The 17,342-nt window shown below is 44.6% G+C and overlaps 1 protein-coding gene across 1 annotated transcript in view; it reads left to right on the plus strand.

Annotated features, from left to right (window-relative positions):
* si:dkey-112m2.1 (transmembrane protein 132D) overlaps positions 1-17,342 on the plus strand; it is a 147,142-nt gene that overhangs the window by 35,844 nt on the left and 93,956 nt on the right. The window contains exon 2 of the mRNA XM_035390203.1: positions 7,072-7,996. Coding sequence (XP_035246094.1) covers positions 7,072-7,996 — 925 coding nt within the window. The remainder of the gene's footprint in view (positions 1-7,071; positions 7,997-17,342) is intronic.

Below are 17,342 nucleotides of genomic sequence, written 5' to 3' on the forward strand. Positions count from 1 at the left end.
CATGGCCTCTCATTGTTAACTGACATGCTTTTTAACCGTTGAGTTGTCTTTTTTATTATATGCACCCTCTATGTCCACAGGGTCAGAAATGACCCACACTCGACAGACCCCCTGTGATAATGCCTCTTCATTAAACTTTAAATCCTAAATAAATATTTTTCATGAAGAAACAACCTGTCACTCATCAATAAATCTTGGAATAACTGTCCAGATAACTGTCCAAGAGGGACTGTATTTCTTTAGTCTGCACCACTTATTTTTACGACAAAACACACATCATAATTGTTTTTTTTTCTGTTATAGATGTGTTGCGAGAAACTTATTATATCACTTATTCCTGGTCAGGGACGCAAAGGGGTGCTGGAGCCTATCCCAGCATGCATTGGGCGAGAGGCAGGGCACACACACCGGTCGCTCACACACTCATACCTAGGGGTCATTTAGACTCGGCAGTGAACCTGCATGTCTTTGGACTGGGAGGAAACCCACTGCCAGGATTCAAACAAAAGACTGTCTTGCTTTGAGGTAGCAGTGCTACCCACTGCACCACTGAGCCAGCCTGAGACCATACAGTGCCATGCAAAACTATTTGCCACCTTTCAGATTTCCTCTATTATTGCATTTTTTTCCCCACTGAACGATTTAGACAAAATGTAATATTGGACAATGGGAAACTGAGTAAACACAAAAACGTTTTTTTTAAATTATTATTTTATTTATTGAATGAAAAATTTCTGTCACTGCAGGATTTTTAAAAAAGAAGACTCAAGACGATGTTTATACCCTGATGGTGTACCACTTTTATGGAAAGATAAAAAGAGCACTGTTTAACTTGTTGACGATGGTGATGATGATGTCTCCATATCTGAAAACAGACAGATTTGATGAGAAGAACAGCTGGCTCGGAACAGTTAGTGTTTTTCCGCTTGTTAAATCGTATTTTTCCCACCACGGCACCACACGTTTTTTTATTTACGCGACTGAAAACTCTGTGCCAGAAGCAACACGCTTGCGTCTTGTTCCCGATATCGTCCTTGCCATCAGCACAGTGCAACAGCGACGGCATCACAGCGCTGTTCGTTCACCTCTCTGCCGGCATGGTTCGGGTCCTGCTGGCAACGCGGAGGGTGGAGACTTAAATTTGAGCAGTCTCGTGCAGATGTCCAATCACGGAAGCGCACACACTAAACGCGCCTGGAAATGTTCGGCAGTCCCACGTGTCTTCCCTCAGTAACGCGTCCCCCTCGTCGCCCCAGCAACTCTGCAAGGCTTTTTTTCGCGAGGTCAAGAGTCTCCTGTCGTGGTGAGAGTGGTTTGCATGATTGCGGCGTTTTGTGGGAAACTGTGCGCTGCCGCTAGTGAGGAAGAGCGGGACGGAGGCGGCCGGATTAATCGCTGCTTTACAGATTGCGACGGAAAACAAGGTCACAAACACCACCCTCGCACACCGACTGCCGCCGTTTAAAACATGCAGTCTGCCGCCGTTTAAAACGGGAAGCCATTTTTCTCATCACACGAACACAGAAATTTATGAGCGATTACGAAAAAATAATCCACCACGGATTAATATGTCTCAGCCCATATCTCTCTGTCTCTCCTATCCTCCCTCTCTCGTTCTCTCTGTGACCAATGTGTAAATGTCAGGATATAGAATCTTCCAGAGAGTAGTCGATTTCTGTGACTGAGAAGTCAATCCTTGGTTTTGTGTAATACTGGAGAGTTCCAGCTAAAAGACAGCGACCCTAACCATCCTGCAGTGTGCTCATTGGATGGTCAGCAGCGATTTTATTCCAAGTGGCATCAGCACTGACTCCACCCACCATTTCTTTCTTTTTTTGTGATTAATTTTTTTTTTTTGCATTGATAATACATTAACAAACACATAACATTAACAACATAAGACGTGCAGATGGAAACAGATATAATAACAAAGAAATTAGATCGCTGAAATGGATAATAATAAACAATAAAGTCAAGTCTAAAAAAATAAATATAATAAAAATAATTACAACAATAAAGGGCTGCACTTCTCATTAATATCGCAGGATATGATAGCACTAGTACATCTCATTTCTTAGTTAATAATTTAATAGGAAAAAAGTATTTAATGACTGAGGTCATCTCTCTCCATGCTTGGACTGTGGAAGCTTCAGCTCCGCTCAGTTTAGCAGTGGTATTCTCCAAATTAATAATGTCTCCAAGAGTTTGTCCATAACCTCAAAATTGCGCCCCTTTTTAAAAAAATATATTTTTCCTGCGATGGTATGTCACTCTGACCTCTTTTCTGTGTCTTCTGTCAGTTGAGCGAAATCTCAAATAATTCCCATCAAAAGAATAAAATATTGCCATCAAAGGAACTGCGGGGGCATTTGTTTCATATTTATTATGAGACGCATTTGGCCCGATCTCTGTGGGAACAGCTCCTTTCTGTGAATTACAGTCGAGCACCTGTCACTGAAAATGGCCCTAAATCCTTTCTTTCCCCCAGCATCTCCATGCTGGATCACAATAGCTGCCTGCTGACAGACAGGAGGGGAGCAGAGTGCTCTTAAAAGGTTTCGCTCAGAAACGTCACTTTGAGTCACCGCTCCGCTCGGGAACCGAAGCAGCTCTCCGATGAAGACGCTCACTGGCTCAAACTCGCCGCCCTGATGAAGACGCTCATTGGCTCAAACTCGCCGCCCTGTCGGCGCGCGATGTCCGCCACTGCGCCAGTCAGAGAGGCAAGTCGCTCTCGGTCGCCCTGTCGACGGACACGGCGGCCATGCACAGCTGGCGGGAAGCTTGTGAATTTTCACCATTTAAATTGGCTTTGAAACCTTCTTCACTGAGGCAGAAGGGATTCTGTAAAATGACTGGGGCTGTAGAGCTTGGCGGTGTGTCGCAGAACACAGATACTGTCATAGGGTGTGAGCTGTAGGGCCTCAGTTGCAACCCCTTGAATTTCACTGGTCAGAGTGAACACATTCATTGTGAGGACATTCGGAGTTGAGCCCTAAGAAACGATACAGTTACTGCACAGACCATGCAGCCCGGTGGTGTTGGTGCGGTATACAGAAGTGCTTTCCAGACTTGGTCCGAATTCTTGTTTTCTTTTTGCACTTTCAAATTCATGATTTATTTCATTAGTTTATTTGGCAGAGGCAATGCACATTACTATCTGTAAACGTGCCAGAGTAAGCCCGGAAGGCTCACTTTTCGTATGTAGTCCCTGGGATACGTGTGTTTTGGGAGGAAACCCACTCAAAGACGTGGAGAACCTGCTGACCCCACGTGGAGGGGTTCTGGGCCGGCCAGGACTCGAACCCAGAGCCTCCTTGCAAGGAAATCAGAATGAGGGCATCCATGGTGGCGCAGTGCTAAACCCTGGACCACCATGCCCCCACCACCATGTTTCACTGATGGGGGGTGCTTTGGATCTTAGTCTTAGGCAGTTCCTTTTGGCCTCCACACTTTGCTCTTGTCATTATTCTGATGCAAGTGAATCTTGGTCTTCTTTAAGCACAGGACCTTTTTTCCAGAGCTCTGCAGGCATTTAGGTGCTCTTTAGCAAACTGTAACCTGGCCATCCTGTTTATGCAGATAACTAGTGGTTTGCATCTTGCAGCGTAACCTCTGTAGTTCTGTTTGTGAAGTCTTCTGCAGATAGTAGTCACCGGCACATCCACGCCTGCTTCCTAAAGAGTGTTTCTGAACTATTGGATAGGTGTTTGGGAGTTTTCCTTTGTTGTGATGAGAATTCTTTGCTCACCAACTGCAGAGGTCTTCCTTGGCCTACCAGGCCCTTTGCGAAATCACTGAACTCACCAGTGCTCTCTTTCTTCTTAATGATGTTCCAAACAGTTGATTTAGTTTAGTTAGCCTAAGGTTTGGCCTATGTTCTGATTGTTTCTTTCTTATTTCTCAGCCTCATAATGGGGTCCTTGACTTTCATTGGCACAACTCTGGTTTGTTTGTTCACAAATGCAATTAACAGACTCCAAAGGCAATTAAAACCCTAGAATTAAGACTAAGTACTGCATGCTGTTTTATAACTGAATTGAACACACTTGACTCATCAGAAACACCTGTGAAGCCATTTGTCCCTAACATTATGGTGCTCTGAAATGGAGAGGACTATTTATGAAAAGTCCTATGATTTCTACATAGTGAAAAAATACCCTTTTTATGTGAATTGTTTGATTTCACACACAGACATATATGTGTGTGTGTGTGTATATGACCGAACATGATTTCATCTGCAAGTCTGGCTGAATCGATTAAAAACCTAACCTTCCTTCCAAAGCAAGCATTTCTCATCAAAGACGTTACAGAGGATGAAAGCGTTAGTCAATTTGTCTTTGTGAGAATGAGGAGAAGTTTTTTATTTTTTGCACAGCTATTTCGGACGCATTTTGGCCTTCGGATGGGATATCATCCTTCTGTTCAGATAAAAGGTGTCTAATTTAGAGCAATTACCAGCTTTGTTAGTTTACCAGCTTATTACTTTAGTCTACGTTGAATGGATGTCCACATATATTGGTCCAGGCAACTAATGTATCTTCTACATCAACCCAACCTAACGGTATAGTTATAGTAAAGCATTATGAGTTGCATAGTGTTATTTCTGTTCACGTGTGTGTGTGTGTGTGTGGGAGGGCGTTTTTAATTTGAAATGAAAAACAGTTAATCTCCAGCGGTCTTTATTAACACTGTTTCCAACGGTAACCTTCCTACTGTCACACGGGCAAACACGGTCATGTCACTAATTAGCTGAACATGTTAGCGTGTTCCTTATACTTTTCCCATTCAGTACAACTGTTACAAAGTACTTGAATATCTCGTGTATACGTTACCGGGCTGAGCTCTGTTGGGGACTGACTGTGTGCGGTCCGTGCACACAGCACGTGAACACACGTTCAGTGCGTTACAATTGAACAGCGCCATAGAGTCTGTAATATTCTGCTTGTTTACTGGAGAGGGCTGGGAGATTCGTTTCAGTGCTGCATTTTATTTCTCCCTATTCGATACGCTGTGTGCGTGCATCTAAATAACCACACACACGTTTTCATCTTCTCATTAAAGCTCAAGTTCTGGACGTTGTTGCTGTTGTTCTAACCAGACAAGCCTGCAGTGATTCAACACCCCTGAACCAGCACCGTAGTTCATCAGACCAGCATCACAATCCCCACCATCTATTACAATAACTAAGCACCACATTTCTGCATATGTTAGGCTGATCAGCAACAGCACTGCCAAACATTTCCTGTTAGCGTACTCATACTGTAGTACTGCTGCTAATGTACAGTAGTGGTGTGAAGTGAGTGAGTGAGTGAGTGACTGGGTGTGTGAGTGAGTGAGTGTGTGACTGAGTGAAGAGTGAGTGAGTGTGTGAGTGTGTGAGTGAGTGAGTGAGTGAGTGTGTGACTGAGTGAAGAGTGAGTGAGTGAATGAGTGAGTGAGTGAGTGACTGGGTGTGTGAGTGAGTGAGTGTGTGACTGAGTGAAGAGTGAGTGAGTGTGTGAGTGTGTGAGTGAGTGAGTGAGTGAGTGTGTGAGTGAGTGTGTGACTGAGTGAAGAGTGAGTGAGTGTGTGAGTGAGTGAGTGAGTGAGTGACTGAGTGTGTGAGTGAGTGAGTGTGTGAGTGACTGAGTGAAGAGTGAGTGAGTGCGTGAGTGCGTGAGTGAGTGACTGAGTGAGTGAGTGAGTGAGTGTGTGACTGAGTGAAGAGTGAGTGAGTGTATGAGTGACTGGGTGTGTGAGTGAGTGAGTGTGTGTGACTGAGTGAATGAAGTGCTTTGCATCTGTAAAAGCACTGGCTCTCTCGAACATAGTATTTACCTTTTCTTTCTGTCTGGCTTGAGTTTGAGTCCCTGGCCTCATTTCTCATAGCCGGATGTAGATGAGTCATGCTTCTTTCAAGCAGTAGCCTCCCAACTTTATTTGTCCACATTTTATTTATTTGTCCACATCCATATTTTATATTCATATATATATATTTATATTCTATTTCTCTTGTTTTGTTGTTCTCTTGTCTTGGTAAGGCTTTTGCAGTGAAGTCCTACATGTCATTGAATTGTTTAATATCGGTTTCAAATAAGGGAAATTTAATTGCTGCTATCTCTTTGTATTCGGTTGGTAAAGACTACGCCTTTTACTCAAACTGAAGTAATTACCTCCTAGAGGCTGCTCAGTAGGGTTTTGTCGAGAAACAGCTCATTTTCTAATTTCTTTCTATTTACCAAATGAGGGGAATGTGTCCTCATAGCACTGTTTAAAAAAGGCAAATTATCGTCAGCATTGTCATCAAAATTATTATAAACATCCCTGTAGCATTTTTTTGTCGAGAACCTAAACGCTTGTTTTGCCGAACATGCCATTTCCTGTTTCTGTCTGTCTTGCTGCTCACAGCAGGAAGGGGTACTGCGTAGGTGAACTCAGCACATGTGCAAGTCATTCCTCCTTCCGTCCCTTTTGAGTTTTAGTACCGAGTGTTCGCTGGCTAGTGTGCCTGTGTACGCACTGTGACATAGAAACATGTGGACCAAATAGGAATCAAAACGTTTTTTATATCATCTTCTGTGGGGCTCAGAAACAAAATCTGAGTGCAGGTAGCTTTGCATGAAGACATTTTAGGATTGAAATGTACTGTTCAAAATAGTGTAATTTGGCCAGGTGAATTAATAGCTTCGAATGGACTTCAATTGGGAAATCTGCCAACGTTATAATTCAGATGAGGCAGCAATGGTTGGAATGATAAGTAGCATACATGGCTGGTCCCCAGGACCAAGTTCAGGAACCACTAGAATACAGGACAATAAGGCACATGAAGTTTTTCAATTTACACCCAGCTGGCCTAGTTCTCATGATGAAAATCTACAGGATGGTACAGTAGATCTCCAGGAACAGGGTTGGTCGGCCCTGCTCTAGCTGTTGAGTGAGGTGTGCTTTGTTAGGGTTGGAGTGAAAAACTACAGGGTGGTAGGTCTCCAGAAACAGGTTGGGGAACCACTGGCCTAAAGTCTGTGGCGAGGTATACAATGCAGGAATCCATGCTGATAATTTATGCATTTGAATGTTCTTCTCTGGCAGTGATGGAGGGTCGCATGTTCCCAGAGGCGCTGCAGAGGTTCCCCCTGGCCCCCGCGTACCTCCCCGTCAGGTACCAGGTGCTGAACGCCGAGTCGGCCTTCTTCCTGAAGGAGGCCAACCAGGACTTGATGAGGAACTCCAGCCTGCAGGCTCGCACCGAGCCCTTCTTCGTGCACCAGGCCCGGCGGCCGCCCTCCGTCAACGCCAGCTACGGCCCCCTGTGGGTGGAGCGGGCGGTGCCTCCGGAGCTCCTGCAGGTGGGCGCGGCCTTCTCCTCCTCCTCCTCCTCCTCCACCTCCTCCTCCGTCTTCACTTTCAACTGGAAGGTGCAGACCTTCATCATCAGCGAGCGGATCTACCCGGGCGAGCCCAAGGTGCAGGTGCTGTTCTACGTGGCGGGGCGGGACTGGGACGACTACGGCGCGGTGGAGGGGCTGCCCTGCGTGGGCATGCTGGCCTTCCACGAGACCCAGGAGGTGCGGGGCGGCTGCCGGCTGCGGGGCGAGCTGGGCCTGTGCGTGGCCGAGCTGGAGCCCCTGCCCGGCTGGTTCAGCCCCCCCAGCGTGGTGCCCGGGCGCCAGAGAGCCCCCGAGCAGGCCGACGGCACCCCCGTGGAGCTCTACTACGTGGTGCGGCCCGCCCAGGGCGGGGACTGCGGCACCGAGGACCCCAGGAAGGGCGGCTCCGCCCGCTCCGACCCCAGCGGCGGCGGCGGGGGGCCCTCGGGGGCCTCTGGCTCCGCCCCCATGCGGAGGATCGGAAGCGTGCGGCTGCACCAGAGCTCCACCGACGCGCAGCTCGGCCAGGTCAGGCTGGACGCCAACTTCGTGGTCCTGATGCCGTCGGGGCCGGTCAGGCAGAGGGACGGCGTCACCGCCTACGTCGCGACCTCTGACCCCTCTCAGGTGGACCGGTTCACCCTCAGGTGAGCGGCTCTGAGATGCTCTGTGGTAGAGATTGTGGTGCCCGTGTGCCATTGTCATTTTAGTGTTCTTGTCTTTCTTCTTCCCCATGCCCAAAAAATCGCTGAATTTGCCAGGCATGTCCAGCATGGCTGCCAACTGATTATGCATGACACCCGTGCAACTGACTCTCCAGGTGCAGCATTGAAACCACAGCCGGCCCGTGGCATAAACGCTCTATGCGGTTGTTTAGGGCCACAACCGCTAGGGGGGGCCACACGACTACGATGGGGGGGGCCACACGATCCGATAGTTATCTAAAAGTTATCTAAAAGGTAAAAAACGTTATTTATGCCCTATCGCGGTAATAGCGGTATACATTTAAAATGGAATGGCAACAGAACATTTCAGAACAATGTAATGTAGGAAGGATTTACCCCCCCCCCCCCCCCCCCCCCCCCGCGCTCAATAGACTTGTTTAGGGCCACCAAAATCCTAGGGCCGGCCCTGATTGAAACTGCAACATTGCAATGGTTATCAAGGCCATCCTGTTTCATGGACATGCTACTCATTTTTTCCACATGTCTACCTCCACATTCTTAACAAATAATATCACCAAAGACATAACTTCCGCCGTACTGGATTTTCAGAAATTTTGAGTTTTTTGAAAAACCAACGTTTTCATACGTCTCTGACAGTGTTTACCTGATTCTCCGCAAATTTAGCATGTGTGATCTATAGCACATCTTTGTGATAAATAACATAACATGACATAACATGATGATGAGAACAGGCCATTCAGCACAACAGTGCTCGTCATTTTCCTGACTAAATTGTACATAGTGCTGTGATTACCTACAGACTAGATTATATCTAACACCGTATCCAGCGTCGTCTTGAAAATCCCCAGACTAGGTGCAGGAAATTGCAAAGGAAATTTTGATATGTCCAAGGATGGCTTCAGGACTGTAATTTAAATTTAGCAAAAATGGCCGACCACACCCAAAATATGCGTATGCCCACAAATTTTCGTCAATTGCAACAATACCTCAGGGGAAGATAGGCAGCCACACTGTGGACGAGCTTGCTCAGGCTCGCAGTGTTGTAGTGTATTGCGGCCTGGAGGGGGCGCCTTTTGTAAATTACTAATTTGAATAGGCTCAATAAGGCTAAATTGTAATTTGTAAGAACACTCCGATAGCTTGCCTGGAACAATCCTGAGATGCACACCTCCCTCAATTCAATATTTTTACAGAGAAATTAATATGAATATGCATAAATTGTGCAAAAGATAATTGACCTTTTAAATCCAGCCTCTATTCAAATATTTTTCCGCATATTGAAGAGGAACCCATGTAGGTCATTTGTATCACATTTTGTGCCACCCTAGGTCACCCTACAACACCACTTCAACATTACAATCTCTAAATCATTCTTACAAATGTGCCCTTACAACCAATACATACCAAAGTTGGTATGGATAGTATTTGGATTAGTTTTGCAGTCCATGACAATGTACCTCCCAATGCACGATGGCTCATCCTTGGTGCTTGGCCCCTGACATTGCTGCTTGCAGCTATATTTTCTTTCTCTCTAATAGTGGCTGAAGTTCCTTTTGGCCTGAATATTGTAATCTGATACAAAATTAAATAATATTCTAAAAATCGTATTCTAAAAATCGTAAAAATCATAATTTTTGCTCAAAGTTGAGTGGGAACTTCTTTGTGAATAGATTAACCCCCCCCCCCAACACTGGTGATTTGGGACTCGAGAGAGAAGGCCATACTAGGACATGCCCAAGAGATTTACTGTGATCGATTTTGTGATTCATTTTGGATACTAAAGTATTTTGAAGTTTACAAAGATTTAGGAGACCTTAAAATAGTTTTTGGCAAGATTTACACCAAAGCTGTAAGATTTCACAACTGGCCCTAAATGCAGCTTATTTCAGAAACCCCAGCACCAGAGAGAGAGAGAGAAAGAGAGAGAGAGAGAGACTGAGACAGAGAGAGAGAGAGGGGGGGAAGAGAGAGACTGACATAGAAACAGAAAGACAGCGAGAGAGAGAGAGAAAGAAAGACAGCGAGTGAGAGAGAGGCTGAAAGTTGTGGAGGGGAGGGTGTTGGGGGGGGGGGGGGGGGGGGGGGGGGTTGGTAGAGATCATTATTCATGGGCTAGAGAAGGCCCAGCTGAACACACTACAGCCCACAGCTGCTGTTTGATAACGCTGGAGACACGCTGGCCTCCCCCCCCCCCCATACGCAGCCCCCATTACAGAAGAAACACATGAAATTATATGACGTGTAGTCATTTTTCCATGTTATCACATATGTAGCACATGTACCCTGTATGTTAACATGAAAAATTCAGTGTTCCGCATTTCAGTGTTACATGTTACATGAAGTTATGTTTTTCCATGTGCTCCATGTAATCCCATGACAAATATTGCGTGTTTTCAAAGTATCATCTGAACATTTTCCACATACAGAACACGGCTAATAAACCCAAAAGTTCAGCAACAATAATAAATTATGCCAATACATAGCGAATCTGTATAAAGAAAATAAATATAACATAATGGTGTTCGGCCTGCATGGAAAAGTAGACTATCATTCAAAATGTGAAGTCAATAGCAGGGTTTAATGTTTCTTTGTCAGAATGAGGTAATAAAGCCAAAGTAAGAAATGTGATCATCTGTTGTCTGCTGCCATACTACCATGTACTCTGCCCCTGCTGAATGACTGAAGTTAAGCAGGGCTGGGCTTGGTTAGTACCTGGATGGGAGACCATCAGCAAGAACTACATCGCTCCTGGGAGTGGTGTTGGTGGTGGTGTTCTTGTCGCCCCCCCCCCCCTTAAAATAAAACCCCTCCAGTGCCCTGATGGGGATGTTGTGCTGTAGGAGCTGTGCCCGTTAGGTTGAAACAGTAGGTCTGGACCCGCTATGGTCATTAAAGATCCCATGACACTCCTCGCAATATGTTAGGGCAATGGTCTCAAACTCAGTGTCATGGAGGGCTGTGTGTATGCTGGTTTTTATTCCAGCCTCAGATCTTGATTATCTAATTAGTTCAATTATTTGCTGAATTAGGGATGCGGGTTTGCACATAATGGTGACCCGATGTCTATGGTGACCCGCATTGTCTAATTAAAAACGTGCTTATATTCTGCGCTTCAATGCAGTTAAATGCATATGGCTGAATGAGTAATTGGACTCATTTAAGGCAGCATTAATTGGTTGGAATGAAAACCTGCATACACACGGCCCTCCATGTCGACGAGTTTGAGACCACTGTGTTAGGGGATCCCTGGTGTCCTGGACAAAGTCCCTACCTGGCTCTCTCAACCTGCCACCTGATCATCCTCTGATTTAATTGGCTAAAATTGGTTCTCTCCACCTCAGCTGATGTGTGGTGAGCGTTCTGGTGAACGGGTGCAGTGCAGCTGGTTCCACGCATCGGTGGTGGTGAAGTCATGTTTCCCCCGCATCACTCTAAAGGGCATTGAGTGCGAGAAAATCGCTAAATAAACGCAAAGAATTACTAATATTTTATCATTATGTGTTCAGGAGATGTGGGATTTTATGCAGGCTTTGCCTGGGTTTTCACATGTAATCACACGGGTTTCACATGGAAATTTACTTGGACTTCACCCGATTAAACCATGAAAATGTTCCTTTCTGTGTGGATGTTCTCCCCATGCATGTGTGGATTTCCCCCAGACACTCCGGTTCCCTGTCTAAAAGAGGTCAGCCTAATTGCAGAGCCTAAATTGCCGATAGGTATGTGTGACTGGTGTGCGTGCCCTGCGATGGACTGGCGACTTGTCCAGGGAGTATTCCTTCTGCCTCCCAGTGCATGCTGGGATAGGCCCGAGGCGTGACCTGACCAGGAATAAGCGGATTAGAAGACAGATGTAATTTAGCTGATAGACTTCCTGTACACTGTCTGAGATAATTACTGCAACAAATTGAATATTTTAAACACTTGATTTATTTATAATTGAATTATAAATAAATATAAGAAATAATATTATGGTTAATAATATGGTTATAGAGATAATAAATATGGGTAACACAGACACGATGCAAGGTGGCACATTCAGTTCGACTTCAGATTTCAGCCGGGGGAAAAGGACTTCTCCTGAAAGCCGCTGAATCTCACGGCGTTTTCAGGCGCTTGCATTTCTGTTTCAGGGTTTGTGAGCTGGCACTGGCCCAGTCCACATAAATGCAAAGGCACTCCGATAAATTTCACGGCGGCTTCTTTGAGACAAACTTTGACAAATGTCTTTCTTTGGGGGACTTTGTCTGAGCCGCTGAGCGGCCGACGCTAATTAGAGTGCGCGGAGGAAGCGGAGATTCGGGGCATTTAGCTCACAGTGGAAAATGGTGGCGTAATTAATTGGTTTGCTTCCAATCACGACGCTTTTCCGAGAAACAAGATAAAGAGGTCTTGCTGATTTGTCAACCGGCTGGAGATGCAAATGAGCTAAAAAGCTTTAGTGCAGCACAAATGGATGCGAACAGCTAAGAGTGTTTAGATATGGCTTTAATTCACTGCACCCGATTATTGTCGACAGACTAAGATTCAGTCAAAGGACAGCAGAATATGTCCTTAGCAAGTTTTATTTATTTATTTATTTATTTATTTGACGACATTAGAAATTCAATAAACTGAATTAAATATTTTGGCTGAAATAAGGAGAAATTCTTTGGTCCCTTAGAAAACAGTTTCATGCTGATTGGATTCTAGATCTTGCCCCTGGATTCGATTAACATCTGTCCCTCTTTTTTCACAATGAACAGCAAGTTTGAGTTTTTTGGAGCATAAATCACCCAAATATATGAGGAGGACAAACCTACAGAAAAAGTAACACTTCCAGTTATGTGTAAGTCATGATGAATGTTTATGGAATCCAAGGCCTAGTCTATTTTGATTTGAAAAGAAAATGTGATCCGAAGAAGCAATCCTCTAGTGTGAGGAACTAAATTTATTTGGGCGAGTTTTCTTTTCATTCTCCTAAAAACATTTTAAATGTCTGATAGAGAATTAATTTGGCGTTGAGACTCCTGTATATCCATCCATCCATCCATTATCTATACCCGCTTCTCGTGGGCAGAGTCCATCCATTATCTATACTCACTTATCCTGGGCAGGGTCCATTCATTATTTATACCTGCTTATCTTGGGCAGGGTCCATTCATTATCTATACCTGCTTATCCTGGGAAGGGTCCATCCATTATCTATACCCGCTTATCATGGGCAGGGTCCATCCATTATCTATACCCGCTTATCCTGGGCAGGGTCCATCCATTATCTATACCTGCTTATCCTGGGCAGGGTCCATCCATTATCTATAAGTGCTTCTTCTGGTCAGGGTCCATCCATTATCTATACCTGCGTATCCAGGGCAGGGTCCATCCATTATTTATACCTGCTTATCCTGGGCAGGGTCCATCCATTATCTATACCTGCTTCTCATGGGCAGGGTCCATCCATTATCTATACTCACTTATCCTTGGCAGGGTCCATTCATTCTCTATACCCGCTTATCCTGGGCAGGGTCCATCCATTATCTATACCCGCTTATCCTGGGCAGGGCCCATCCATTATCTGTACCCGCTTATCATGGGCAGGGTCCGTCCATTATCTATACCCGCTTATCCAGGGCAGGGTCCATCCATTATCTATACCCGCTTATCCTGGGCAGGGTCCATCCATTATCTATACTCACTTATCCTTGGCAGGGTCCATTCATTCTCTATACCCGCTTATCCTGGGCAGGGTCCATCCATTATCTATACCCGCTTATCCTGGGCAGGGTCCATCCATTATCTGTACCCGCTTATCATGGGCAGGGTCCATCCATTATCTATACCCGCTTATCCAGGGCAGGGTCCATCCATTATCTATACCCGCTTATCCTGGGCAGGGTCCATCCATTATCTATACTCGCTTATCCTGGGCAGGGTCCATCCATTATCCATACCCTCTTATCCTGGGCAGGGTCCATCCATTATCTATACCCACTTATCTTGGGCAGGGTCCATCCATTATCTATACCCATTTATCCTGGACAGGGTCCATCCATTATCTATACCTGCTTCTCCTGACCATGGTCCATGCTTTATCTATACCTCCTTACCCTGGGCAGGCGGGGGGTGCTGGAGCCTATCCCAGCATGCATTGGGCGAGAGGCAGGAATACATCCTGAACAGGTCGCCAATCTATCGCAGGGCACACACACCATTCACTCACACACTCATGCCTATGGGCAAATTAGAGTCTCCAGTTGGCCTACCTGCATGTCTTTGGACTGTGAGAGGAAACTGGAGTACAGGGAGAACACTTAGTCCTGTGTAGTGTTTATAAAATACATAAGTTAACTGAATGAACTAACCACCACCAACAACAGAACAGCTTTTGTTCCCTTCTTTTCAGCGGATTCAAAGAGTTGCCCCAGCATCAGTGGTTTATTTTTTTATTTGTGATTGTTGACTGTGCAGCTTTAAATTTATAGCTAATCTGTCCCCTTGGCAGGTGGAATATTAATGATATGCTTTTGTAACTTGGCTGATGGGGACGTTTCCTTCAGACGCACTCTAAATGGATTTCCCTGGAGAAGCAGTCTTTGGTCTCCTTGGCCGATACCCAGCCGGTACTGTACAGGCCGTCGTTTGATTGGTCCAGCTGACGGCAGTCCATATAAGGAGCACAATCCTGCCTGAGCCACAGTGTATGGCCAGACATGGTTCTGGATTATTCAATCCAGATGAGGTTGTGTTGTGGGTTTTGGTGCTGATTAACCTGTTCAGCCCAGGTGTGGTTGTGTAGTGAGTGTGAGTGCTGATTACCCTGTTCAGCCCAGGTGTGGTTGTGTAGTGAGTGTGAGTGCTGATTACCCTGTTCAGCCCAGGTGTGGTTGTGTAGTGAGTGCTGATTACCCTGTTCAGCCCAGGTGTGGTTGTGTAGTGAGTGTGAGTGCTGATTACCCTGTTCAGCCCAGGTGTGGTTGTGTAGTGAGTGCTGATTACCCTGTTCAGCCCAGGTGTGGTTGTGTAGTGAGTGCTGATTACTCTGTCCAGCCCAGGTGTGGTTGTGTAGTGAGTGTGAGTGCTGATTACCCTGTTCAGCCCAGGTGAGGTCTCTGGCCTTTGTGTGGCCTGGTGCACTTTCTTACAGTATCATGTTGTCACCTCTAAGTCAAGTCATCATCTATTAAAGTGCATTTCACAGAAGTATCAATGCACTGTACATTTAAAAGAAAATGAAAGAAGAAAATCAGCCACAGCATAATGACACAAACGAGGAAATGAAACAGTAACATAAATAGAAAACTAATTTAAGGGCTGTCAGATCAGTATATGAAATGAGTCCATAGGAGATATTGGACCATGGGAGACTGAGAAAAAATGTGTTTTGTGTCTGTTTGAAAATATCCACAGTGATATCTTTTCCAGTTAAAGCCAGAAGAGAATTCCAGAGATGGGGATAATGGTATTGGAATGCTCTGCTCCATGGAGTTGTACTATTGCTGATTAAATCTATGGAGTTGTACTATCAGTGCTAGTCTTAGCTATCCAATACCATATGATTGGTGGATAGGCACTGCATTCACAAGCAGTATTTAGAGAGTTTATGCAGACAAATATATTTTACACCACTGTGACCTTTCACGTTTGACACCTTTGAATTTGAAAGCATATTTTTAGCTGTGTAGCTAGGACAACAACAAGCTTTAGCTCCTCCGTGACCCCACAAGCTGGTAGGCAGTCTGTTTCTCAGTAACGGTACAGGCAGCTGCAATTCAAATCCATGAATAATTGACTGTGCTGGAGCCTGGAATCCTCGTTATTAATGGGGGGACAGAACCGTTGTACCACAGCACATCAACAAAAAAAAAAACAAAAAAAAAACACACACAATGGGCCTCAATACATTAACAACAAAAGCCATGTTATAAAATCATTATATTAATATTAGTAATATAATATTTTAATACCAAATCGGCTATTAACTAATCTGTCTGAATAGTCTCAAATTTTCACTAGTTCTTATTTATTTAGTTTTAAATTTTGATTTCATTTTTAGTTTACCTTTAGTTTTAGAGTGGGTTTGCTAGTTTTAGTTTAGTCTTTCAAAAACATCTTAGTTTTAGTTTAGACAGTTCATTTCATTTATTGATAAAAGTAATTGATGATGATGATTGATAATAATATATAAAGACCTACAAGCCGCATAGCCAAACCCAGTTGGCAATGCTATTTTGGTTGCTTTTGGATTACTTGACAAACTGTTCCTTGAGGAGGGAGCACGTCTGCAGAGATACAGTAGAGTGCCGTGAAAAAGTATTTGCCTTCTTCCTGATTTCCTGAACACAAAACAGATTTTTAAAAATTATTTCATTTATTTAATGAAAAAAGTTGTCAAACACTCATATCACCCATGTGAAAAAGTAATTTCCCCCTTAGTTACTGAACCAAACAATTAACCAAATATAATTGATGATTAATTTAAGCTGACACAACCAGGCACAATTGGAGCCAGCCCTGTTAAATCAAAGTGAAGTAGTCACCACAAAGTTCCTACAAGCACTCTATGCCATGATCAAAGGAAATTCCAGAAGAGATGAGAAAATAAATTGTTGAAATGAACAATTCTGGAGTGGGTTACAAAGCCACTTCAAGGGTCTGGGACTCCATCAAACCACAGTGAGAGCCATTATCTCCAAATGGAGAACACTTAAAACACTTAAAAGTGGTGAATCTTCACAGAAGTGGTCATCCTCCAAGGGTGCAGCAGCAACTCATCCAGGAATTCACAAAATATCCCAAAAGAACATCTTCAGAACTGCATACCTCAGTGTTCATGACTCCAAAATAAGAAAGAGACTGGCCAAAAAGGGGATTCATGGGAGAGCAGCAAGGCAAAAACCACTGCTAACCAAGAGTAACATCAATGCTAATCTCACATCTGCAAAAATGCACCTGGATGATCCTTTTGGGATAATGTTCTATGGACAGATGAGTCCAAAGTGGAACTTTTTTGATGACATGGCTCCCATTATGTCTGGCAGAAAGCAGCTTTTCACAGTAAGAATATCACACCAGCAATCACACATGGTGGTGGTAGTGTGACGATGTGTGGATGCTTTGACCTGGACAACTTGCCATTATTGAAGGAACAATTAATTCGCAGTGACAAATTTGCAGTAATGGAGCAAATGAGGAAAGGGGCTAATACTATTTCACGGCTCTGTAAATTTGCAGAGAGCGGTGATTGGCTGATGTTTGCACACGACCCTGAAGGCGACATGCCTTTTATGGGCTTGCTGGGGTGTTTCCTTAATGCAAATCAGCATGAACT

Source organism: Anguilla anguilla, chromosome 14, assembly GCF_013347855.1.
Source record: "Anguilla anguilla isolate fAngAng1 chromosome 14, fAngAng1.pri, whole genome shotgun sequence".
In the NCBI taxonomy this organism is placed as follows: domain Eukaryota; kingdom Metazoa; phylum Chordata; class Actinopteri; order Anguilliformes; family Anguillidae; genus Anguilla; species Anguilla anguilla.